Here is a 26,246-nt window from a genome sequence, read left to right as displayed (position 1 = left end):
GTGTTGGACATAAAAGGGGCTATGGGGAAGGAGGAAGTGGTCTTGAGGGGGAAGAGGGTACTGGAATACATATGTAACAAAAAAAAAAAGACAAGTGGATTGTTTGGGGGAGGAGGGGTCCAGCCAGGGGTGAAGAAGAGAGAACTGGGGAGGACAATGGAGGTGGAGGAGGATAAGAACAAAGTAGACTGATGTATTATATATGAAAGTGTCATCATGTGACACATTATGTTGTGTGCTAACTTAATATTTAATATAAAATGGAACAAATATTGCTTTCCTAGTTCCCTTAGCTCATTGTGTGTGTATGCATGTGTGTGCATGCACATGGGATACATGCATGTACAGGTGTACCTGCATATGTATGGAGACCAGGAGACAACAACACTCATCAGGTGCCATCCACACTGTGTTTTTGAAACAGTCCCTCAGTGGTCTAGTGTGGTTGATATATTATGCATCCCAATAAACTTATCTGAGGGTCAGAGAACAGAACAGCTACTATGTTAAACATAGAGGTTAGGCAGTGGTAGCACACACCATTAATCCTAGCATTCTGGAGACAGAGATCCATCTGGATCTCTGTGAGTTCAAGGTCACACTGGTAACAGCCAGGCATGGTGACACACACCATTAATCCCAGCACTTGATCTCGTATCTTGCTTTGGAAAGACACATGCCTTTAATCCCAGGAAGTGATGGCAGGAAGCAGAAAGATATATAAGGCATGAGGACCAGAAACTAGAGGCTTTTAGGCTTTTAGCAGCAGTTTAGCTGAGATCCACTAGGGTGAGGACTCAGAAGCTTCCAGTTTGAGGAAACAGAGTCGTCTGAGAAGTTGGTGAAGTAAGGTTAGCTGTGGCCTATTCTGCTTCTCTGATCTTCCAGCATTCACCCAGTATCTGTTTCCGGGTTTGTTTTTATTAATAAAACCTTCTAGCAATTCATATTACAGTCTAGATTGCCTGGACAGTGAGCATCAAGGGTCTGCCTGTCTCTGCCTCCCCAGCACTGGGATTACAAGCACATGCCACCACATCCAGTTTGACATGGGGATCAAATTAAAGGCCACGTTCTTGTCAAATAAGCACTTCACCACCTGAGTCCCTCCCACATTCCCCAGTCCCCTAGTTCATCTTTTAGAGCATGCTGGTTTCATGGTAGCTATCATTTGTACCCGTACTAACAAGGTAGGGACACAGTGCTGTAACCTCTGTCTCCAATCTGTTTGTAATACATTATTATGCAACGCAGGCCTAATTGTGAATCATAATTTTTTCATTAACTGATCTCATTTTACTTGGTAATATCCATTTAGGCATTTGAGAGCAATAAAACTCCATTTCTTTTAAATATTATATGATTCAGTTGGCTCACTGATTTAGACTTTACTACCCATCCCCCGCCATTTGAGCAAATGAGTCATCCATCTTTGTAGAGATAACGAGGACGTTCAAGATCATGCAAGTGGGCCTCAGGGGAAGAATGTGCAGGTGCACCCCAATCTGGGATGGAGCATTCTGGAATTGGGCTGGCTCCCACATCTTAAGACCCCTTAGAAATGCTTTGCGTGGGTCACACTGTACTCCTCAATAGATCCTAACCTGAGTTTTCTTTATGTTCCTTAAAAACTAAACAAATAAACAAAAATAAAACAAACTGGTAATAAGATAATTCCCCTTGTCCTGTGGGTCCCAGGCTGCTGCTATGCACAGCCATACAGTGCAATGGTGGGTCCACTGTGTGTGCAAGTGGGGGGCGGTGCAGGGAGGTAGGCCTCCCAGGATGGAATCATCCCAGCTCTTCCACTTCCTTCTGGGTGACCCCAGGCACATATCTAGTGCTCTTTGTGTCTCTCTCTGAAGAGGGTTCGTTAAGACGAAGGGTTGTGTGGGCATGCTTAGGAAAAGGCCCTGGCTACACTTGGCTAATGTTAATGAGTTACACCTCCAACCTGTGGGTGGCCAGGGCCCCCAAAGGAGAAGTTCTCATGCATGCACCCTCTGGGAGTCTGACAGACAACTAAGGGTCCCTTTATGCCTGTATCCATCTCTCTTCTCACCCTCATCTCATCCCTGCATCACCTTGCTTGGGTCTGCTTTCTGAACCGCCCAACACTTCTAGCCATGCTAGTTTCCTGCCTCTGAAGCCCTCTGGTATGTCCAGAGATCCTGGGAGCTCAAAGCCTTGCTCTGTGACCAGACAAAGTCGTTCTTCCCAGATCAGCTCTCAGTAAAATGACTCAAGAGTAGGTGGCCATCTGGAGCACTGAGTGCCCTGATCTTGAAGACCTGAGGACCCTGGCCCTGTCTCCAGCCTGTGTCTTTAGGTATGATGTGTACCTACTAGCTTTATACAGATAGCTGAGGGGACCCAAGAGGTGCTCTATACCTGCTCTCCTGGTCCTGGCTTACTTCTGCATCCTCAGGTCTCTGTCTGGTCCCAGGCCCTTGGCTCCACCTTATATGTTCATGACATAGAGGGCAGCATGTCTAGTGGGCTAGATGTCTCTGTTTACTGGTGCTACAAGTAGTTTCTTGACTGTCTGTCACAGGACACTAGTTTAGGTTTTGGCCTACAAGCTGTAGGTCTGTTACTGGGTATCAAAGAGGGATTGAAAGACCCATTCCTGCTGCATTCCTCCTGGTTCTCATGGATTGTGTGTTCACTGGGAGACATATGCTCCCCTAAGTCCTCACTGCTCTCAGATCTGTGATCTCCACTTGAAAGGAAGGGAGGCATGGCCTTAGGGAGTCTGACGCTTGCTGTGTCCTCCCAGCTCAGGTACCGTGGAACAGAATCTGAATCTCTGACCATGTAGATCTCAAGCCAGTGGTCCAGCCAGGAAGCCCCCTCCATGTGCCTGGAGAGATGCTAGGAAACCCTGAGCTGCCTTTGAACCTGGAGGAGGATGCCTCCAGGAACCCACCAGGGGTCCAGGGAGCAGTTCCAGGAGTGTATGGCAGGAGGCTGTTTCCTGGGTCTGGATGTCCCTGTCTGGGTGGGCAGAGAGAGCTGGGGCCTGGATGGAGACTGGATGTGGACAGGACCAGGACTATAGGGGATGTGGTGCAGGAGGGCAGGCTGGGGAAGAAGCAGAAGCCCACAGGAGACTGGGTCAACATTCCTGGCAGAGGGATTGACTGGAAAAGAGTGTTTCTGTGCTGGTGTGTCAGGCTCAACCATCCACTTCTTGGCAGCCTCTGCTAGGTATATTTCTATATCCCCGAATGTGACGGTTGTTGGGTGGATGGCATGACAGATTCATGGGTGAATGGATCTTTGAGAACCATGAAAATTCCAGTTTCTCTTCACTCATTATGTGAGAAGGGAAAGGGGGTTGGTATTGGCATATACAGGGTTACACTCTGACCCACTGTCTCCTTATCCCTTCTTTCTCCAGAGGCCCCCGCCAAGCCTGAAGAGGCAGAGGCTGAGCCCTTCACAGACTCCTCCCTGTTTGCACACTGGGGTCAGGAGCTCAGCCCCGAAGGCCGGCGTGTGGCCCTGAAACAGTTCCAGTACTACGGCTACAACGCCTACCTCAGTGACCGGCTGCCCCTCGACCGGCCCCTGCCAGACCTCAGACCCAGTGGGTGAGCAGTCAGTGGCCAGGCTCCTGTCAGCCTCACCATGAGGCCTTAGGTCCTCACAGGGCTGGGACAGAGCCAGGACTGGGGCGGGGGGGGGGGGGGGAGGGAGGTTCAGACTCAAATGTCTCTTTCCCATCTCAGCCAGGGCCTACCCTCTCAGCTTCCTTCCATTAGAGGTTTTGGGGATTAATAACACAAATGACCCCTTAAAGCACCAGAATTATCTAGAAGCCCCACTAATATGTCATTTTAAACCAATTAGCTGGAACTTTTTTCCCCCTTAAATTAGTTTTTTTAAAAAAATATATCTGTCTTCCAGGGTGAAGAAGTCATTTACACTCAACAGAGAAGTCTGTCTTGACTTTTCTTTTTGTTATACAAGGATATTTCTTTAAGGTTCAGCTAGAATCTTTATTATTCATAATTATTAAAATTTGGGCACGTACCATAGTGAGAAAATCTCATTAACTTTTGTGAGCTCCCCCATTCTTTCATTCCCCGTTTCCTCCTCATGTTTAAAACGTTCCTTAAAGCTGCAAACCATAGTGAGTTTCTCTTTGGTTTTTTCAGGGAAGACCTTGTTATAAGGCATGTCTTATAAGGTATGTCTTCTTAGAGCTATGGTTCTCAACCTGTGGATCATGACCCCATTGGGGCCAGATGACCTTTTCACAGGGGTCATCTAAGACCATCAGAAAACACAGATTTACATTATAATTTAACTTTTTTTTTCTTTTTCCGGAGCTGAGGATCGAACCCAGGGCCTTGTGCTTGCCTAGCTAAATCCCCAACCCCACAATTTAAAACAGTAGTAAAATTACAGTTCTGGAGTAGCAATGAAAACAATTTTGTGGTTGGGAGGGTCACCACAACATGAGGAACTGTAATAAAGGGTTGCAGCACTGGGAAGGTTGAGAACCACTGTGTTAGACAAAGGAGTTTCAATTCATATCCATTGACATTCACTAAGCACTTACTGAATACTGTATAATCAAGTATGGCTGTCCCTGGCCTGAGGAGCAGGTGGCTGGACTGTAGGCATTTAAGAACTGGGGGCCTACAAAGGGGATAAGTGTGTGACTGTTTGTGTATGTATGTGTGTGCGTGCGTGTGTGTGTGTGTGTGTGTGTGTGTGTGTGCATTTAAAGATTGTTCATAAAGTCTTGTATGTATCTGTGTCTGTGTGTGCATGAGCACACATGTGTACACATGTGCATATAGGTAAACATACATGTGGGTGCATATGGAAGTCAGTGGTCAACCTCTAGCATCATTCCTTGGGTTCCTTCCTCATTATGTTTTGAGGCAGGGGCACAGCCTTGCCCATAGCCTACTAGGCTGGGGTGACTGTCTAGCAAGCCCCAGGGACCCTCCTGACATTGACTCTGAGGGCACAAGTGGGCACTGTTATGCTGGCTTCCCTATGTGGGAGCTGGAGATCAAACTCAGCAGCTCATTTTTATGGCAAGCACCTTACTGACTCCATCTCCTCTGCCCTCATGATCTTGTCATGTAATATACAGCAATGGAGGGAGAGAGCAGTGGGCAAAAGAACTTGGAGGCCAGCCTCCACAGAGGCGTATTCCAGACAGCAATCTAGGCAAAACCATAGCTGTTCCTTGGTGACATACCCCATGGAGAACTGAAAGAAGGTGGGGTGAAGGAGGGGCCTCCACTCTGAGTCAAGTAAGTCAAGGGACAAGAAGGAAGCCTGATTCCCAAAGATGGATAAGTAGCCCAACTGAACTTTGACCCACATGTCTGGGTGCCACATCCTGGATTTTGGTGAAGGTTCCCAACTGTGTTTAGTTTGACTCTGTACAGTGCCTCTCATAGCTGACTCAGAGTCCCTCACCTTCTCCTGAGAGAAACATTCTTCTTGTTGTCCCTTCTGGAAGAATATGCCTGAGGGAGACACTGGGGTAGCCCGGATGAACAACATCCTGCAATTTCTGAGGACATCATCAGAAGAGAAGGCCCATTCCTCTCCACTGTACTGTACAGGTTGTGGAGCCTACATGCCTTCCATGGAGGGCAAGGTCATTTCTCTTGGCCCTCTTCCCCAGGCAGAAAAACCAAGTCACCAACAAAGACAGTAAACACCAGGATTTTTCTTCTCCAAGAGGGCTCTTTGCTGGTGGATTTAGTAATGTGGGACTTCTTTTTGTACATGAACTTGGCCAGCTCTGACTATCTCAGTTCTGCCCATGCCAAACTCACAGCCAAGACAGATGGCTCTTGGTGGACCACTGAGTGCAAGTAGGGCTTAAGAAGAAACAGGCAGCCACAGATTGGCGTGCCCTATGCACCACGATCTTGAAGCATCCTTCTAGTAGCTCCATTCCCTTTCAGTCTACATGGCAAACATTTGTAATGCATGGCACTCATTTGAGGGCAAATGTTTGGCACTGTTGGCATGAGCACTGGACTTCCATAGCCCCTTGTTGAAAAAAGCATGCTTACTGAGTCTCCATTGCAGAGAGGAGAGAATTGAAGCACAGAGAGACTACATGAATTGCCCAATGTCCTCAGAGTCAGAGCTGGGGTGGCAAGCCAGGCAGTCCAGCAATAGAATGCAGCCAGGTAACTGATATGCTATACTGCTGTGAGGTGGCAATTTGTGTCACCATCATGGGGCTGAAGGAAGTGCTTTCCATAACCCTAAGCATTGGCTGGCCAGTTTCAGAGAGGGCATCTATGGTTTGGAAAAATTGTTTGAGTGGACAGCAACCCATTGCCAAGGCTCAGAGTGTTGCATTGCCTACAGTACCTGCCTTCAGAGAGGCTTTCCATGTGGTATGTGTCCCTTGTCCTGCCTCTCCCTTGCATGACCTCTAGCTGGTTTCTGGGTACTAAAAGATGTAATTCAACCCTTGTCATCTGCCTGTGCTCAGAACAAAGTACAATCAAAGTGAAGAGTTTATTCAGATGGTCCCTGAGTTTCATGACTTTCCTTACTCAATGAACATTTGTTAAGCATGGAGTTTTTACCAGACACTGACAAAGCACAAGACTGACCAAGGCTCTGGAGCACTCTGAGGTGGGAGTCTAGACAAGAGCCAGCGCAGGGCAAGGTGGATTTCTGGAGAATTTTTGAGGATTCCCTGGTGCCCTTGGGAAAGGAACATTCTGGTGACTTCCAATGAGACAGGGGCCTAGCTTGTCTAGCCCCTGGATGCCTTGCCTTCTATGGTCTCTGTGGCAGGGAGGTGGCCTGGAAGGTGATACCTAGAGGGAGTCACCCTGTTCCAGTCCTGTTGTTTCCTGGAGGGAAGGAAAGAGTCAGGGCAGAGACTTCTTCTACCTCATTGTCAAGAGAGACTTTCTCTCTCAGTGGCCTCGGGAGGAATCAAACAACATCAGACTCGTGAGGAACATAGCAGGCCAGTGGGCCACCAAAGGAGACAGCATATTATCAAAGGATACCCCATGTGAGGCTTGAGGCCTGGGCAGTGACTTCCCTGATCCCTTTCTGAGTCGGAAAGAGACAGTGCCTCAGGACTGAAGAAAAGACACCTCATGCCTGCTTAGCTGAATGCCATTCTGTCCCTCTTGGGCACCAGAATAGGTGTCAGATGTGAAGTTTTCAGTATGGCCCCTATCCTGTCTCTAATATCTAAACTCTTTGTTTTTGCCAGTGAACCCCAAGATAACCAGGGGTGAAACCAGAAAAAGGCAAGCCAGAGGTACACACATGTATCAGAAGTCGTTGGACTGCACATTGGATGTCTGTGTGTTTGATTGGACATGTTGGAAAAATGAGGCTGAGATGAGAACAGGGAATCCTTTGTCCCTGGAGGAGAAAGGAAGGAGATGAGGTTGGGGAAGCCACTGAAAACATGGGTATCGGAGTGGCTGGGAAGAGGCCATGCAGAGTTGAGGCAATGGCCACTTGGAGACAGTGAGGGCAGGTGGGCTTGCTACCCAGTGTCAACAGATCAGGTGGTGGCAAATTCCTGCCCTCAGTTACCTTGTATCACAGCAACAGGATCACTGTGTTCTTTCTGCACACAGTGATTATTATTTCCAAACAGTGGCCATAGAGGAGTCTAAGGGCAAGTGTGTGCTCTAAGGGGTGTGTGGGTATGAGTAAAAGGCTTCCAGCACCAAGCCTGTTAGTTGCCATGGCAACCAAAGCTATGGCCTGCCTCCAAGGTATCTCAGGGCAGAGCCCTGGGCAGTGGCCACTTCCTGCCTCTTGCTTGCAGATCTTCAGACACTCCTGAGTCCTTCCTCTCCAGTGTCCCCTGAGGTCCATGTCCCTTTCTCACAGGGACTATGATAGATAACACTGGCTCTTGGGTTGGCAGGTGTGTTAGGCACTGGGGCTGGGGCATCAGGAGTTGGTCTTTACAGGGTGCATCTATTTTCTACAACCCCGAATGAGAGCAACTGGGACAGACCTACATTCGAGCCCAAATCCAGAGCCAGAGAGAGAACCTGTGCCAATATCATGGGAGGGGTGGGATAGGATGGTAGCAGAGGAGTCAGGCACTAGGACCCTGGGGAGCATATAATGGTCCTAGAGGAAGAGCAATTGGGAAGTGGGGTGTGGGAGCTGGACAGCTGGATGGTGTTGCTGGTGTTCCTGCCCTAAGGTTGACAAATGGCTGATAGCTCCTGTACTGTATGCAGGGGCCATGCATATGCTCTCTCTGCAGCTTCATGCTGAACTTGATCCTCATACACACTCAAGCAGTTGTTACTATCCCATAATATATGGGAGAACACTGAACCCTTACAAGGCAAGAAACCTTTGGGTTAGGGAGAGACTAAGTCAGTAAAGTGCATAAGGGCCTGAGTCCTATCCTCAGAACCCACACAAGGAAGCCTGTTGTGATGGTGTGTGTTTGCAATCCTAGCACGGGGAGGTGGAAACAGGTAGATTCCTTGAATTGCATGTAGAAGAAGTGAGAGACCCTGTGTTGTTTTTAACAGTCAACTTGACACAAGCTAGAATCACCTGGAAGAGAGTTTCAGTTGAGGAGTCATGTAGGACAAGTTGGTCTGTGGGGAATTGTCTTGATTGGCAGTTGATGAAGGAAGACCCAGGCCCATTGAGGCCAGCTCCTTTCCTTCAGCACAGACCCCTAAACTGTAGGAGACTGATAAAAGCAAGCAAACCTGTATTTATTCTCTCCTTACTCTTGACTGGTGGTGTGATGTGACTAGCTGCTGGAGTCCCTGCCTTAACGTCCCTGAAATGATGGCCTATAACTTGGAGTCATAAACAAAGTAAACCTTTGTAGATGTAACGGTCTTATTAAAATAGAAACATGGAGGCAAATGCAGAGTTAAAAGCCCAAGAGGTCAGAGCAATAGCTAAGAACTAAAAACCCTTTCTTACCCTCACTGTCATTGCTGTGCTTCCCCTCAGCAAAGAGACTTACTTTCTGTGTGTCTGTCCTTTTTATTGACTTTCTGTTCTGACTTCTCATTGGTTGTAAACCCAACCACATGACATCCTTGTCACTGCCTGTCTATACAGACCTCCAGGTCTTCTAAGGTTGGTATTGAGATTAAAGGCATGTGTCTCCATGCTGGCTGTATCCTTGAACACACAGAGATCCGCCTAGCTCTGCCTCCCAAGTGCTGGGATTAAAGGCATGTGCTGCCACCACCGCCCAGCTTCTGCTATGGCTTGCTATTAGCTCTGACCCCCAGGCAACTTTATTTATTAACATACAAATAAAATCACATTTCAGTACAAATAAAATATCACCATAAACCTTTTCTTCCCTATATTGCTTGTCATCAGGGTACTTAGTCACATCAGCAGAAATGGAACTAGGAGAGTGTGTCTCACACAAACAAGGTGGATAGGGACTGAGATCCCCCTACCCCAATGACCTCTGGTCTCCACACACACACACACACAAATGCACACACACACAAATGCACACACACAGACACACAGATATCAGTACACACATGAGCACAAGAACACACACACACACACACACACACACACACACACACACACACACACTCAGGTTCTCACAGGTGCTCTGGCAGAGGTAGTGTCTTTATGGGTCCTCAGAACTCCAGGATACCACCTTGTCCCTTCCTCCACCCTGCACAGGGAAGCTTCTCTGACTTGGGATCTTGGCTCTGGAAAAGCAGAGGTCTGTGAAAGACAGACACAGGACAAGAGGTGAAATAAACACTCTTTGTAGGGACTGTGTTGTCCACACTGGAAATGCTCACAGCACATGATTGGGAGATTGCTCTTTAACCAAAGCATTCTGGGAACATACTTCTGTCTCTCCCTTATGTTAAGCTCATTGTGAGCCAAGAGTGTGACTAGTTGTTCTTGAGGAAGCAGTAATCTCCAACTTTTATGTAATATCGTACAAGACAGAGGTGACAGTGTTGTTTTCCTTTGATGTTGGACCTTATATTCAGAAGTGGGTTGTAAGGGACATAGAGGAAGTGGGCCATTTAGCAGCCATCCTGGGAGAGACACTGGGTTACATGACAGGTAATGTTTTTGTGGGGGTTATATTTTGTGTAGTTAGATTTGCTTCTTTGGGTTCTAAAGCCAGGTCTCTTGTTTGAAAGTTGGGTGACTTCCAGTAAGTTACCTAGGCTCTCTGTTTTTGTTTATAGATAGGACTCTGCTCATTAGAGAGAGCCAGACAAAGACTGTAATATATTTGGGGTCTGGGGCACACTTCCCGGCATGCAGTTGCTCTTGTTATCTGGGTCTGTGGTTTAAGTGTTGACTTATAGTTCAGAGGCAGAGAAGAAGTAATACGGTCATAACTTGGCCACCTAGAGGACCATGGTATGGACAGGGGATATGGGATAGAGCAGTGCTCTGGTAGCAGATGAGAGCAGAGAGGCACGCTAGGAAATATCACACTGCAGTCCCCAGGGAAAGCTTTTTCCCATCCCCAGAGACCTGGAGATCAAAGGTTGAGCCTAAGTTGGATGTTGCTGGACAGCAAAGAGACCTTGTATCTCCTTGGCAACTGGCCTTTTGTGGCAGCTCTAGGGACCCTGCCTTCCTTTGTCCTGGTAGATTTAGGGGACCCACCTTCTACCCATATAGATCCAGATCTAGGTGTGCCCTTCTACTCCAGCAAATCTAGGTGATACCCCTTCTACTAAAAAGATCTAGAGAGCCCACCTTCCCCTGCCCCTTCAGATCTAGAGGACCTACCTGCCCCTGGCCCAGCAGATCTAGGGAACTCACCTGTCCCTGCTCTAGCAGATCTAGATGACATCCATTCTCCTGCCCATAGCAGATCTATGGGGCCCACTTTGCCTTGCCCAGATAGGCCTAGGGGACCTGTATTTCCTACCCCCAAATCTAGGGTGTCCACTTTTCCCTGATCCAGTATATCTGCTCTACCTCACATTCCTCACTCCTAAACGCCACAGCTCTGGCCTGCTCACCCACAGACCTACCAATCAGAGCCACCTAACCAACCAGAGCCTGCTGACTTTTGCTGTCTGGGCAACTGTTCATTTAACTTCTTTATTCTCCACATCGCTGGGATGTTTGGGGAACAAATGAGCTCCCTGCTTCTGGGTATTGTTTACACTGTAACTGATGGCATTTCTGTTTATCTCTGCTTATCTGCATGGCAGATCCTTTCTCTATGTTGATAAAAATCACCAGAAAGGATGTTCATTAAACTTCTGTCTCTGGGATAAGCTGAGTGTCAATGTGTGCTCAGCAGCTCACTCCTTAGCAATTTCCAGGCTACACTCTGTTTCTAGACCAGGCCTGGCCCATTCCTGTCACTGTGCAGATGGCTGGAACTCCAAGTCTCAGGTGCCGTTATCTTTTCCACATCTGGACCAGTCTCTGAAACCCTGTCTATGCTAATTACACCACCCTGGTTCCATTATCCCCTTGTCGGATATGAAATTGTGTTTGTTGCTGTCAAGCAGGGAGGATTATGTAAGCTGACTCCATTCTTGTCCCGTCTCGATGGATGGAGTTTCCACCAGTAGAGTGCTCGTGGCTGGATATGTTCTCCTGCTCATGAGTTTGAGTTTTCCTTTGGAAGTCTATCACCAGGCACTGTGGTTTTGGAGAATCGCCCTCCTGAACATTAAGTCAGGAGCTGTTTCATGTAGCTTCCATCTGACATTGTGTCATCATCACATATAGATATGCATTGCAGTAGTGTACTGTGGCACGAAAGCAAGCAAGCAAACAACAACAAAATGTAAACGAAAACCAGGGCATCATGGGACTCCAATGATTTCAGCCAGGAAATGGAGTATGTGTGTGCCCTCTGGGGTTCTTTGAAGATGATGCCGACCCAGGCCTTCATGTTCGCAAGCCAACAACAGGCTATGGAGGTGGGAGACATAGCTTGAGGTAACCTCTTTGTTCCATTTCTGCTACATCTCTCCCGGTGATTCATGTCAACAGTTACTCATTGTCAGTGCTCTGCTTCCTGCCCTGGACTTACGTTTCTGCCCCCTTAGAGTATCTCACACTCGAGGTACCAACAAGAAAGCCCAAGATAGGTTCCCTGGTCCTGCAATAGCATCAAATCTAACTGCTTAGCATTCCCATTGTGTAGTTAACATTTCCTCCAAATTGAAACTTTCCCTCTTGGGGGAGGAGAGAGGTTTTAGCACTCACTAGAGGCCTGGGAAACTCGGAAAGCTGCGAAAGTCATGAAGCTCTTCCCCCAAGATTAGATGAGCAGTGACTGTCGCAGGGAGGGACTGTCTTTGACAGAGCTGCTTGTGAATTGGCCTCACCTATGCTGGAATGGTCCTTGGGTCATTCAGCTGCCTTTGAGTCACCTGTGTTTTTGAAAGTAGCCCCAGTCAGCTCTGATTCACCAAACTAGACTGGAGCAGAACTGTTTTCGTGGTCTGTCGTTGGTGCCCTATCTAGACTAAACATCTGTTCACATCCTCCTGGGAAAAGTCATACAATAGGTCCTGAGCAAAGTTGCCTTATAGGTCAAAATTAGGCCTATTGATTACTATGTGAGGCTTAGGAATCAGTCACCAACACCCTTAATTATGGGCCAAATGACAAGGCTGCAGGGCAGAAGACACTGAAACTTTACACAGGTGTCCCTAGGCTGCTTATCTCAAAGATTCTAATGTAACTTGGAGAACACCTCAAGCTTCCATGCCCACCAGTCTTTAGTACACTGGTATGAGCCTTCCAGCTAGACATAAAATCCCTCTCCAGTCCTCATGCAGAATTGGCAGCCTAGGAGCCAGGCCTCTAAACAGACTTGCTTGATGCCACTAACACAGTACCTGTATTCCTGGGCACAATTCTAGTGGCTTAGAAAGGAAGGTGGGCATCATCATGCAGCAGGGGGTAGCATTCAGAAGAGCCCAGGCTTAATTAGGCCCCAGAGAATAAATTCCTACCTCAGCTGCATTTCTGTCATCGGTGCAGTGGGGATGAAGACACTGAGTGGTACTGGTAGTGGTTGAGAGCAATAAAACCGTAGAAAAGAACAAACGCCTGCTGTGTGGCATAAAGGAAATGCTCATTACTACTCTTACTTCCAGAGGTTCTGTGTGGCATCTGGGGAGAAGTGGTAGAAGGTGCAGGAGTCCCTTAGCTCTCAAGGTTGTGAAGATGTACATGGCAGCCAGAGGGAGGGACAGCCTTGACTTGTCTCATGCCAGTGAGAATCCTCACATGACCTCATCCTTGGGTCTCCTTGAATCCAATATCCCAGAAGCCAACAGGTGTGAGTCTCCATATAATCTAGAAATGTTGGAGGCTAGAAATGAAATCACAGCAACACTGTGCACATTGTGTGGGTTCACGGAGGACAGTATCTGGTGTAAGGACACTGGTATCTACAACCAACAGTAGCCCTGGAGGGACACCAGGTGTTGCTGGTCTTGAAGGCTACAAGGTCTCCCTGGGCTTACGCTCTAGGTGGCTAACAATTTACTTCCACACTGTAGTCTGACTGTAGCTGAGAGGGGAGGATCTCTCTGGGAGAAGTTGGGGAAGAATGACCAGGACAGCCTCCCTCAGGGAGCAGTTACCTCCATGTCAGCTTCTCACTTTCTTTGCTCAGGTTGGACTCTTTGCTGTCCTCTCAGAACTCTGGCACAGAAAAGCCCTGTCCCCAAAGTGCATTGGCAGTCTCCTCTGACCTCATTCTGGAAGTAGTATGCTCCACCCTACCCCTGGCAAGTCAAACTGCCCCATGAATCATGGACAATGATCTTGTCCATTTGTTGAGGTCAATGAAAGGGCATAGACTGCTAATCCAACATGGGGTTCCCTAGCTGTAGGGCATGAAGACTTATGTCCTCATTTGATGGCCAAGAACTGGGCATGCTCTCATACAGAGGCCTACTGATTTCGTTTCTTTCATAGGCAATAACACCCAAACTCTTGATAGAAATTTGTCTTGGAGATGACTCAAAACAATCTGGGGGTAAATCTTCAGAGAGGGTCCCCAAGTTGTCTTGTCTCTTGTCCCTGCATCTCCTTTTGTGTGTAGAGATCAATGGAGTGGGATTTATCAGGACCATCAATTCAGCTTATTAGACAGTCCTGACACTCCCCCTCAGCTATACCTTGTTTTTATCTCTAGTGGGGAACAGCTTGACTTTGAGCAAGAATGAAAATAAAAAGGTAACTTTTGTGGCTTGATTTTTACAGGGGAAAGTGCCTCTACTCAAGATGAGTCAGGACTGGTTTTTATACAGTAAAGTGTCCTTAAATAAGGATAGATTGGTGACATTCAAGTAGTGTCTTTGCATTGCAACCCTCATGCCCTTTGCTATGGATGGGAACACAGAGTGGGGAGAGCAAAGACAGCTCTCAGATGGGTGGGAGGGTAGCTCTGAGCTTTAGTTTGTGTTTGGCATGTCCTCAGAGGCTTGAAGGTTTGATGGCCAGCCTGTGTTGCTACTGGAAGGTAGTAAAACCCTCAGGAGGTAGGACCTAGCAGAAGGAAGCTGGGTTATTGGGAGTGCACCTTTGAAAGAGATATTGGGACAGAACCTTGTTGATCTTAGCTTCCTGTCCCCCATGAGCTAAACAGCTTTCCTCTGCCAATGGCATGCTGCCTTGACAGCAGCAGGGACAAATGACCACAGGCTGAGCTCTCAGGAGCCATGAGGCAAAGATGTACTTTCCTCCCTTCTCTCGGGTGTTTGGGACAGCTGTGGCAAGCTGACTAACCCTCCAGGAAAGCATCCTAACTGGGAAGATGTGGCCCAAAAGGTATGGTGACCTCATCCTAGAGGAGCCAGGTGCTAGATGTGCTCACTACTTTTACATGTGACCAAACTACCTAACAAAAAGTCCCTAGAGATGATGCATTTGTTTGGGCTTATTTTTTTAGAGGGACCAGGACATGGTTGTTGTGACTGGAGCATGGGGAGGAAGCAACATTTATGTCATGACGGACAGGAAGCTGAGCATGAGGAAGACACTGGGGACCAAGAATAACCAGTTGCCTTCCCCATGTGCTCTGCCAACCAGAGGTCAAGCTTTCCGTGTGTGAACATGTGGGGGACATTTCACAGTCAAACCGTAAGACCAGATCCCCTCAGCAGTGTGCTTTCAAGAGCAAAATCTACAAGGTGATTGCTGGACTGGCAGGAGAAGCTAGCTGGAGTCTAGGGCAGGCACACAGAGCTTGAATCCATCATCACCTTCCTCTGTGGCATTCCTGGAAGTGTGTTCCTGTTGCAAGACCCCAGCAGAAGCCATCTGTCCCACATCCAGCATCCTGAAGTGCCAGTGAGGGCTGTGGCCAGCAAATAGGTGTACATCTTGACTGACCTGGGCTTTCTTTTCTTTTTGTTTCCTTCCCCCAGCAATGCAAATGCTGCTTCCATGTGGAGTAGAAAGATTGGAACCACAGCTCTGTGTGTGTGTGCATGCATGTGTGTGTGCGTGCGCGTGTGTGTGTGTGTGTGTGTTTCAGAATGGGGGAAGGTTTGGAAGGAAACTTCAACAAACTAGCACAATGTCTTCTTTTTTCCAGGCACTATGCTGGGCAGTGGTAGGAGGCTTTGAGCAAAGCCATATTTTGGCCCTCAAGAAACTCATGGTCCAGGGACAGTGTAGCCAGCCATCTGAGCTTGTGTGAAACAGTCATTGTTCTGAAACTGAGAAAAGTCCACACAAACCAGCTGGCCTAGTTGCTGTGGTGGAAAGGGGTGGCCCTTGTAACAGTTGGTAGTGACAAGGGAGGGAGGCAGAGAGTATGCTGGCCATTTAGTTAACTAAGTGTGGTCTGTTCACTGCATGTATATAAAAGAGCCTCAGGTTTGCTCAGCAAAAGACTTCTGGGTGATCTTATCTCCCTATGGAGAAGACATGAAAGAGAGAAGAGGCATGTCCTTGCAGCATGATCATGGCAGGCAGAGCTGAGTAGGGTGCCCAGGTGCCTCCATCCCTGCTGCACTAAAAATGGCTACCTTGATGGGTGGCACCTCCCACCCCTCGCTTCACCCAGACCCTCTTTCAGGTAGGTGTGGAAAAACCTGAAGTGGGAAGGAAGAAGGTGTGTTGTGAGAGGCCCACCATGATCAGGTTTCCAGTAAAAAGAGAAAAGAAGGCTTCAAAGAGGTTAGTACGCTTGACCTCGAGGGACTACTTAATGGACCATGAGGAACTGGGGCTATAATGCAGTGAAAGGACATACCAGTTGAACAAGAGCCTGCTGGTGGAGGCGGGGCCTGGCATCCAAGACAGATCAGTGGTGTACAGATAAGGTACAGGCTGCACAGAAAATAAACGTGCCTATTTGTGCTCTATTTGATGCCCGAACACTGACTGACCAACTACTATGCCTAAGTCCTGTTGAAGCTGGCAAAGAAACAAGGTTGAAAAACAGTCCTTGCTGTCATGGAGCTGTATTCACGGAAGCTCAGGGAGAGATTGTAAACAAGTGTGAATATGACATGACACAGGAGGGGTTCCATTATGTCTTTGAGAGGTTTTGAAAGTCTTATAAAAATGATGATCATTGAGGTATTAGTTGTAAAACAACCATAACATTTGGCTTATGCTTGCAGAATGACCCCCAGGAGACTGGCTTACAGGGGCTGTCATGGCTGTCACTGGGGAAGTTTAAATGGGTCTTCTTGGAAGGGGGAATCTAGGTAGCCATGTTCAGAAATAAGGCAAGAGACTGGGGGAAGGTGGCTAACTATGTCTCTGAAAACGACCTGAAAAGGCAGAAGTGAGAGTCTGAGAACTGAGCTTACATGAAATGTTGGGCAGGTACAGGGGTCTAGGGCCACAACCTCATTGCTCATGAGATTTACCAGTGAAGACAATGAGCTTGGACCATACAGTGACCTCATCAGGAGCTGCCCACTGTACTTAAAAAGATTAAAGACCAATGTGTTGTTGGACTGTGCATAGCTCACTTTTTGTTTTTACATACATGTAGCTCTCTCCCTCTGTTTCTCTCCCCCCCCTCTCACTTTCTGTCACCCCTCTCTGTCTCTCGTGTGTGTGTGTGTATGCATACATGAATATGTGTGTACCACATATGTGCATGAAGAGGCCAGAAGATGGGGATTCTGTCTGCTGTAAACTTTGAGAATTGAGCTCAGGTCCTCTGGAAGAGCAGCAAATGCTTTTGACCACTGAGCCATCTTTCCAAGCCCATGTGGCACTACTTTTAACATGAATTTAGCAAGTAATGCATATGTCAGTATTCTCCTGTTTCCATGCTCAGGGAAGGCCCAGCTGTCTGGTCTTGGCTGCCTATCATAAATACATTCTAGCCAACAGAACTACTTGACTGTCTTCCACAAGCCTTCTTGTTGTTATCAAAATTGCATTCACAGTAACAAAAGACAAAATGATCTCTGGGATGGGCCTGGTGAGCTGAAGAAGTTCCTCCTTTTCCTGTGGTTAGGCAGGCTGCTTGTCTCTTCTCCAGACACAGCACCGTCTCCATAGCCCTGTAAGATCTTGGTATGACCCACACTTACACACTATTGAAGAGTCTGGTCAAATCTCTCCTCTTCATAGAGGGCTTCTTGACCATTCCCTGGAACAGCTGTCCAGACATCATGCTGTACATGTGGCCTGTGCTACTTTTCATCTGAACAGTTGTACCAACTTGCTTCCATGTTCACCCATTTCTGTTGTCAGAGCATAAGCCCCATGAGGACAAGGATTTTGTCTGTGTCCCATTGTGCTCCAGTGCCTATCATAATTCCCACCAGGTATACAAAGCTCAATACGTAATTATTCCATTAAGTACAAGAATGAAAGTGTGCTATGCTGGTCTGTTAACACAATGGTTGCATTGAAATTGCAAGTGTGAAGTAGATTTGGGAAAAGGCTCAACTCCTTTCCTTCCCCCACCTCCCTTTGGTTGAGAGAGAAAGAGAACTGGAAATAGAATGGGAGAAGTTTCTGTAAATTTCTGGTAACCATAGAGACGGTGATTTTCGTTTATTAATCTCCTGCTCTTAAGCAGGCTGGGGCCCCATGGTGATTTCTCCAAATTGCTTAGTCTGGTTATCCTGCAGCCTTCCTCATTAAGAAGTGCGGGCCCGTTCCTATCCTGCAGCACTTTAATTACTGTGAGCAGAAGCAATGCACTCTACGCTCATTACCTTGTACTCAACTTAGCAGCACCCCCACTTTAGAACAATGTAGTGGGGCCACCAACCCTAAACCCCTGGAGCCTTCAGAGCCAGGTGGTGGGTATGGGTGACTTCCTCCCCAAGCCTGGGGCTCTCTCCTTACATTCAGCTGTCTTGAAGGTGAGGACCTTCTGGAAGAGCTTTTCATTTAAGTCAGGGCAGACCAATCCATCAGGGGTTCCTGCCCATGAAGGCTATGCTTTTGGTGGAAAGAATTACCCCTGGGAAGTGTGCTCTTCTTGTTGTCTGGCCTCTTGTGAGATCTTATTTCATGGTTCTTTGCTCCTCTTCTTCCCATGCAGAAATACATGCATCCTCTATGAGTGTGCTTCTGGTCAAGTCAGAGTTCCCCCATTGGCTTCAGGAAGCTGGGAAATGGTAGTCCTTTTGTGGCAGCTCTTCCTCAGGGAAGAGTTTAGTGCACGTGTTAGAAGACCAGAGTTGGAATTCTACAGTGGCAGTGAGCTTCTGCTGTAGCTATTAGTTGGGATTTCTCAGCTATGAGTGACATTAGGTTTGGTCCTTCTGTCTCTCAATTGATGTTGGGACTCTTGACTTTAACGTCCCTTTGGGTCCCTAATGAACAGGATGTGGAGAACATTCTGGAGTGAGGAAGAATTGATTTAACAGAGACATGTCTCTGGGTAGAGTCTCAGCTCCCCTAAAGCTGATCACCTAAGCTGGGTGGAGTCTTAGTTCTCCGAAAACTGGTCACCTAAGGTCTGACCTCCCTGCCTGTGGAAACACTAAGACTTCCCGTTGGCTGAATTCTCCATCCTATTGGTTTAGAAATGCTGAGCCATCCTTTCAGCAAATGTTCTCCATTGGTCGTGTGTTACACTAGTCAATGCTTCCTACCCTATGGCCCGTGAACCCATATGGGATCACTTAATGTAATGTGGGGGTTGTGGAAGGTTTAAAGAGAGTGAAAGATGCCAGGTGGCTGTGGCCCACGCCTTTAATCCCAGCACTCAGGAGGCAGAGCCAGGTGAATCTCTGTGAGTTTGAGGCCAGCCTGGTCTACAGAACAAGACCCAGGACAGGCACCAAAACTACACAGAGAAACCCCATCTTGAAAAACAAAAAAGTAAAAATTTTAAAAAAAGTGAAAGAGTTCTGAGCATAGAGGCCAAAGCTCAGTTCAAAAGTCAAACTCAGGATGAATCCAAGAAGTTTCTGGTAGTGCTCACCTATGTTATGTGGACAACTCAACTGCAGCCTCAGTTCTGAACACTCAGCACACACACTTTGCACTGATGGGTGCTCCCTGAAACAGAGGATCAGGTTCAAGATTACTGTGTGATCTAAGTCGCACTATGTTTATCATCCATGCTAAGTTTTCAGCTCCCATGGAAACACCATAGTTTAATTATGGATAGCAGAACTGCTCATGTATCCCACCCACCACCATTTACATGTAAGTTTAGTGTGCTGTTGGACTATACTGAAAAGACAAGCATATGGAGATCCCTCATATATCAACTTTATCTTTAATAAGTGGTAAGTTTACATGTATACCAAGGAATTGGTTTTAAGATACATTTACTTATGATTTATCATTAAAAGTTTGAGTTAAATACCTATTTTAGGTACCTATATACTTGGTGTCACTTAAGAATTTCCTGAGTAAGAAGGGGTTATGGTATAAGAAGTTATAATATAACCAGGACCCTGCACTAGGTGCTTAGGCCCTGCTGTGCAGCTGGCATGGCCATTAACCTATTCTCCTGCTCTTGTGGGCCAAGATTTCAGTAGCTGTAGACTTCTGCTGCTCAGGTAAGGCCCATCTTCAGCATACCAGAGATGAGGCCTTGGAGAGACCTTAGACTCCTGAGCCCATCAGAAAAGCTGAAGGAATTTGGAGGTAGGCCCATAACTGGTGTGACGACGACAGTGGTGTCACCAGCAGGTCCAAGAGCTCAGTCATTCTTCTTTCCAGGTGCCGCAACCTCTCATTCCCTGACAGCCTACCAGAGGTGAGCATCGTGTTCATCTTCGTCAATGAGGCGCTCTCCGTGCTGCTGCGTTCCATCCACTCAGCCATGGAGCGCACACCACCTCACCTGCTCAAGGAGATCATCCTGGTGGATGACAACAGCAGCAATGGTGAGTGTCCACCTCCCTGGAGCCCAGCACCTGGCCCTGTCAAGGCTGAGAAGGGCCTTCAGCTTCATGTTTTCATGTCTCAAGGTTTCCAATGGCTGTTCCATCTAGGGGCGTGTCATCTCAGAGACAGATTTCATGATGGTCACTGCTTGGAAAGTTCATGTGCATCCCAGACAGGCTGGGTCTTCAGTGGCTGACCACTGTCTCTCCTAGCATTCTAATGCAATATGAGGAGATGGAAGGGCTTGAATCTACCCCACCTCACACACAGTGACTATTTCCCATGAAGCGTCACTTCACTGGTGGTGGTCCTCCCCTCCACTTGGATATTGTTTGCAGTTGTTGTTTGGCCAACAAGAGTGAGGATGGTGCTGATGGTAGGCATGTTGATAGCCAGGAACCAAATGAAAGCAGTTGAGCCATTGGATGTCTTTGTGAACCGCTGGTTCCCCTCTGGTGTCCATGCTCTGTCCCCAGAAAGGCTCAAGCATGCCTGCAAGGGCCCTGTCAAACTCTTCAGTGTGCCTCTTTCTCCAGCTACTTCTGTCCCTTGGTCCATGTTCCACATCCTCTGGTTCCCACTCTCAGAAGTTCTCATAACTCTCTGGACTTAAAGATCAGGTATGGACAGCTTAGAGACCAGTGCTCTCAGCAGGACCACATCTGTGGATGTGCTTATGGAACTGCAGGACTAGAAGCAACAATCAACCATTGTGGGAGTGGATCACAAGCCCCTGAGCTTGTGTTGTCTTTCAAGCCTTCTCAGGTGTAGCCACTACATTTCCCGATGAATCAGTTGCTGTAATGAGGTAGGCAATTTGTGATTTGTTATCAATTAAAGCTGAAACATATCAGATAATTGAAATGCCTTTCATCTCAATAAGTGAATTTCCCTTTTCATTTTCTCATCATGAGGTAAGAACCACAGGAGCAGAATTGTGAGGGGAGTCAAGAGCTTTCCAAAGGGAATGATTGTGATTCACTTGCTTCATTGTTCCATGGGCACAAAGGAAGGAGGCCTCAATGATGTGAGCAAGTTGGCAATATCATTCTGAAGGAGGTGGTCATGAGGGAGGTAGGAAAGGTCTAGCTTCCATATCTACTGGTACCCACCTTTGCTTAAGATGCAGTGATAGGATTCTCCAGAGAGGTGTATGCCCTATTTCTCATCTCACATGAGGAGGTAAGGGGTGACAGAACCTCTATACCAGAGGGGAGGGCATTTCCAAATAAAAGACACCCCCAAATCTCACTCCAATACATTTCAACACAGACTAAAGGAAGAAATACTGTTTGACTTAAATCTGTGTGGAAAGCAAAGGGATGATGGGGCTGGTATTCTAAGAAATTTAGATAAGGAGAGTGAGTCAGATGTGGAGGATTTCTTATGTGAATTCTTAAAATGTAGACTTTATTCTGTTAATGCTGGTAACCATTATATGGTTTTGGTAACAGGAATGAGGGGTTGAGGACTTATCTGCTTTGTGATCCTGGGTGGGGAATGGGCCTCTGGAAGAAGGGACATAGGTAAAAAGGTTCTTGCAGAAGGGTAGACCAGAAGTTTAAGACCAGGAGGACTGAGAGACATTACAGAGGAAGAATTTGTGAGACTTGCCGTGGACAGATGGGCCAAAAGAAGGCAGGGCACTGATGACTTGAAATTTCAAGCCAAGGTGATGGAAAGGATGGTGGGTACTGTCCTGGGACATGGAGGTAGCAGAGCCGTGTGCTGATGCAGTGGTTACCCATGAATGCATACATAGAAAAGCATACTTGGGAACTTTCAAACCCTCAGGGGGTTTGGCAGCAACGGTACAATGAGGTAACTCGGCTGTAGGGGTGACTACACTCAGATGCACAGGTGATAAAGCTTCATCTAGCTCCCTGTGCATACCCAAGAGAGCACCTGCATATTGGGGAGACCTGGACAAACTGTGTGTGCTGGAGCAGCATCCAGTATTCTGATTGTGGTATTGAGTGTAGTGTGTACAAAGTTGCCAAGAGGCTGTGGGATGTAGCTCACTAGTAGAGCACTTTTTTAGCATGCACAAAGCTCCAAGCTTCACCCTCAGCACCACAATAATGTTTTTAAAAAGATTTTAGCATTAGGAAAGCTGGAGTTAGGGTGCTTGAGACCTTCTTCTACACTCTGCTCTTAATTACTTCAAAATATGATGTTAAGCCAGATGTGGTATTGCATGCCTGTAATTTCAGCACTCCAGAGACAGAAGTATTTGAATCTCTGTGAATTTGAAGCTAGCCAGAACTGCATAATGACATCATCTCAAAATAATTATAATAGTAGTAGTAGTAGTAATAATAATAATAATAATAATAATAATTGTAATAACTTTTAGACCACCCAAAAGCTCTCCCTTGAGATTCTACCTCATTAAATTTGAAGCAGAGTCTGGAAATTGCTGTTTATAAAGCATCCTTAACAATCCATGACTCTGACTGACAGACTGGATGAATGGACCAGATATATCTTCACTCTTAGCACAGTAAGTGTCACTGTGTACTGGGAAGGGAAGGACTCTCAGGCTGAAGTGAGAAGTTGTGGATTCTAAGATGCTCCCTGCAGAGGAGGAGTGACCAAGAAAATCCCTTTCTGCTAAATCTCAGGAACTTCCTGTGTGAAAGAGCTGACAGTTGTCCCAGGTGCCTCACCTGACTAAAGTGGTAAAACAAACTGTATACTGAACTGAACCTGTCAGCGTTGTCCCTGCCCAGTCCTGCTTCTTTCCCAGAAGTCCAGCACCCAGTGAACTGCACAGAGGACACCAGGAGACCTGAATTAGAGTTCCATAAGTTGAGTTATGAAGCCCTAGCTGAGAAGACAGGGCATCCAAAGAGAAGAGTGGAGAATAAGAGCCCAGAAGCCTAAGGAGGGTATCGAAGGTGAGATAGTCAGGACCAGGAAGGAGAGGGTGGGTAGTGATAGGTGGTGGCAGAATAGGAACCAGGGGGATATGTTAGTCATCCCCCTAGAATGAAAGAGCTCCAGGTTGCCCTAACCCACAGCAGGTGGATGATAAGGAATCTGAGAAGAGGCTCCTGGGTCTGGAATATCTGGCTCTGGAAGCCTTGGTAAATAGCAAGGCTGGGGCTGGGGGCGAGAAGTCAGATGCAGAAGGGGAAGTGGGGAGGGGGCATTCACTATGAGGGATTTGACTCCAGGGGAAGATTGTCAGCTAAGGCAAGGAGCTGGAGCAGTGTTTCCCCCAATAAAAATTTACAGTATTATCATCATCTACAGCAAGAAGTTTCCATCTGACCCAGGATAACACACCTACTCATGCCCCTGTACACACCACCCCTGATTGAAGGAGAACTTCCAAGAAACAATACCTACTCTTACAATGCACAAAGCATTCTACCATTTCCCATTGTATTCTGTGCTATGGTATTCAATTCTATTGTATTTTGTTCTATTCTCTCTTCTTTAGAGGCAGGCTGTTCTCAAGACTGGGAGTGCATATCAAAAGCACTTTGGTGAACTTGGGGAGCTGGAGTCCAGGCCATTTCTGTAGTGATTAAATTGGTCTGAAGAGGGGGTAGCTGAGTCCCTGAGGTCAGAGGCACTGAGCAGGGGCTCTGTAAAGCAGAAGATGGATCTGGAGTGCAGATGCCAAAGAGAAGAAAGGGTTCATCTGCTCCCCAGTCCAGAGGTCCAGAGGATGAACGGAGAGGCAGCCGAAAGCATGCACAGTGGTAGGTTCTCTCCATCCGAGCACCCTGTGGCAAGCAGGGTTCTAAGACTAGAGTGAAATGGTACAGGAAGGTGACCAGTAGAGAGAGATGGCCTTGGCCAGCTGAAGGTAGAAACGGATAGGAGAGAGACAGTCTAGGGAAGGGTGCACCCCTGGTCTGAGGTCACTCCCTAGTGGCTTAGCCTGACCCACTGGCTGTGTTTCTACCTCAAGCAGCCCCTGTCTGGGGATCTGCTCCTCTCAGACATCATGTCACTCAGTCAGGGACTGTCACAAGTTCATCAGATGGACTCGGCTCAGCTCCATAAGCATTCCAGGAGTTTGACCTATCAGTTCAAGTCTTAAATACAAAGCATGGAGGAAGGAGGAAGGTCCCCTTTTCGTCACTTATCTTTGGGGGGACCTTCAGATACCCCTTGCCCTGTCGGTCTGACAGAGCCCCCGAGAACAGCAAGGGGCAAAGGGAACAAAGGTTCTGTGGAAGTGGCTGATTGCCAAGGGGATGAGGAGGCAGGCTAAAGAGGCAATAATAACATGGCACAGTTGATGGAGGTGACAGGTGTTTCAGTCACGGGGTAAAGGCAACTCACCATGATGGGAAGGCTCGGGGCTGGACGCTCGGCCAGCTTTGCAGTTCCAGCTCTCTCTAGAGTCTTCCGCCAGTGTGTTCTTAACCTAAGTGAACCCTATTCTCCTTATCTGTAAAATTGAGATGTTTAATTCCTACCTCTGAGGTTGTTCAGAGTCTTGGATGAGATAAGGGATGATGGAAGAATGTGGACTTTTAAGATTCTAAATTAAGCAGTACAGAGCCATGGGAATGGCTTGCTCACAGAGCCCTCCTTCCCAGCCTCACCAGGGTCTCTGTGTAAACTGGTACTTTCTCTCTACCCACCTTCTCTGCTGCAGCCCAGGCTTCCTCAAACAAAGAAAGGGGAGGCCAACCATGCTTCCACCCAAGCGTCTCCACTGTTAGCTCCCTCCAAGGCCAGGGCCCGAGGCTCTGCCAGTGGTCTTGTAGAGGAGCCTCAGTTCATCTTCTCAACCCCCTCAGCTACTTCCTTCACCAACTCTGTTGATCCATAGACTGGCTTCTCCTTGGGATGCTGCCACTTACTCCCCTGTAAGCAGCCTCAACGTCAGTGTTGACTTGTGATTGACAATATGGAGATTTATGCCAGGCAGCATGCTGCCTCAGGACATTGATACAAGCTTGTCTCCCACCTGACATACCCTCACCCCACCTCATACTTTGCCCTGTTGCCTCCTCAGGGCTTCCCTCCAGTGGGCTGTCAGTGACCAGTACTGTTTAAATGACAGTCCTTGTCTCCGTCACTCTGCACCCTCCCTGGCTTCTTTTCCTCTTTCACACCTATTGCCCTCTGGTAGACTGAACTTAGCTGCTTCCTCTCACTAATTTATGTGTACACAATAACACACACACACACACACACACACACACACACACACACACACACACACACACACACCTGCCCCATGTGAAAACTCCAGGAAGATGAAACATCTTTGCCCCAACTGTATCCCCTGTATGTGGACTAGTGCCCAGCACTTGCAAGGACTCAGCATACATTGCTTTGGTGAAAAGGCAAGTGGATCTGGGGTCTGGAGATCTGGGCAAGGTGTGGAGTCTGCGTGGTGGCACTCCAGTGCACTGGAGACCCTCCGTCTCCATGTCTAACTGTTGCTGCTCTTCATGCTGCGGGAGATGAGAGTGCTGTGCCAGGCTCAGCTTCCCTCCAGAGATGGGGTAGAGCCACTTGCTGCTACCCAGGCCAACGTCAGGAATGCAGGTGGTGGATGGAATGCAGAGCAGGGAGGAGCCTTTTCTTGCTATGACCCCAGCTTACTCTGAACTCAGTGCTCGTCCTCCGAGCCAGAGAACCATGAAGTCTCCCTGCTTTGGTCAGTGTAACCCATCTCCTGCAAGTCATCTTCATGATCAGCCATACCCTGCAGGCCCAGCTCTGCAACTCTACAGCCACATTTCCAGGCCTCTTAATTGTCCCAAGAAAATGAACCAGCTCTGAGCCACCTAGGCTTTGCAATGAATTGCAGTGGGCCAGTGTTTTCAGCTGTGGCTGGGATGTCACCTCAGCCTTCCAAAGGAAGGGGACAAGAGTTTCATCCCATAGAGTTATCTCTGCCTTTGATTTTCTTCATTGGTTCCTTTAGCGGGTTTTCAAATCACAGGACTGAAAACTCTGAGCTTATTCATGACTCACAG

The 26,246-nt window shown here is 47.6% G+C and overlaps 1 protein-coding gene across 1 annotated transcript in view; it reads left to right on the top strand.

Annotated features, from left to right (window-relative positions):
- The window catches only part of Galnt18 (polypeptide N-acetylgalactosaminyltransferase 18), a 324,709-nt gene that overhangs the window by 162,172 nt on the left and 136,291 nt on the right, over nt 1–26,246 (top strand). Inside the window, exons 2-3 of the mRNA XM_036201277.1 lie at nt 3,404–3,596; nt 20,122–20,288. Coding sequence (XP_036057170.1) covers nt 3,404–3,596; nt 20,122–20,288 — 360 coding nt within the window. The remainder of the gene's footprint in view (nt 1–3,403; nt 3,597–20,121; nt 20,289–26,246) is intronic.

The sequence above is a fragment of the Onychomys torridus genome, chromosome 1 (genome assembly GCF_903995425.1).
Source record: "Onychomys torridus chromosome 1, mOncTor1.1, whole genome shotgun sequence".
Lineage (NCBI taxonomy): Eukaryota > Metazoa > Chordata > Mammalia > Rodentia > Cricetidae > Onychomys > Onychomys torridus.
The sequence above is the reverse complement of the archived record's forward strand: the minus strand, read 5'-3'. Positions and strand labels throughout refer to the sequence as shown.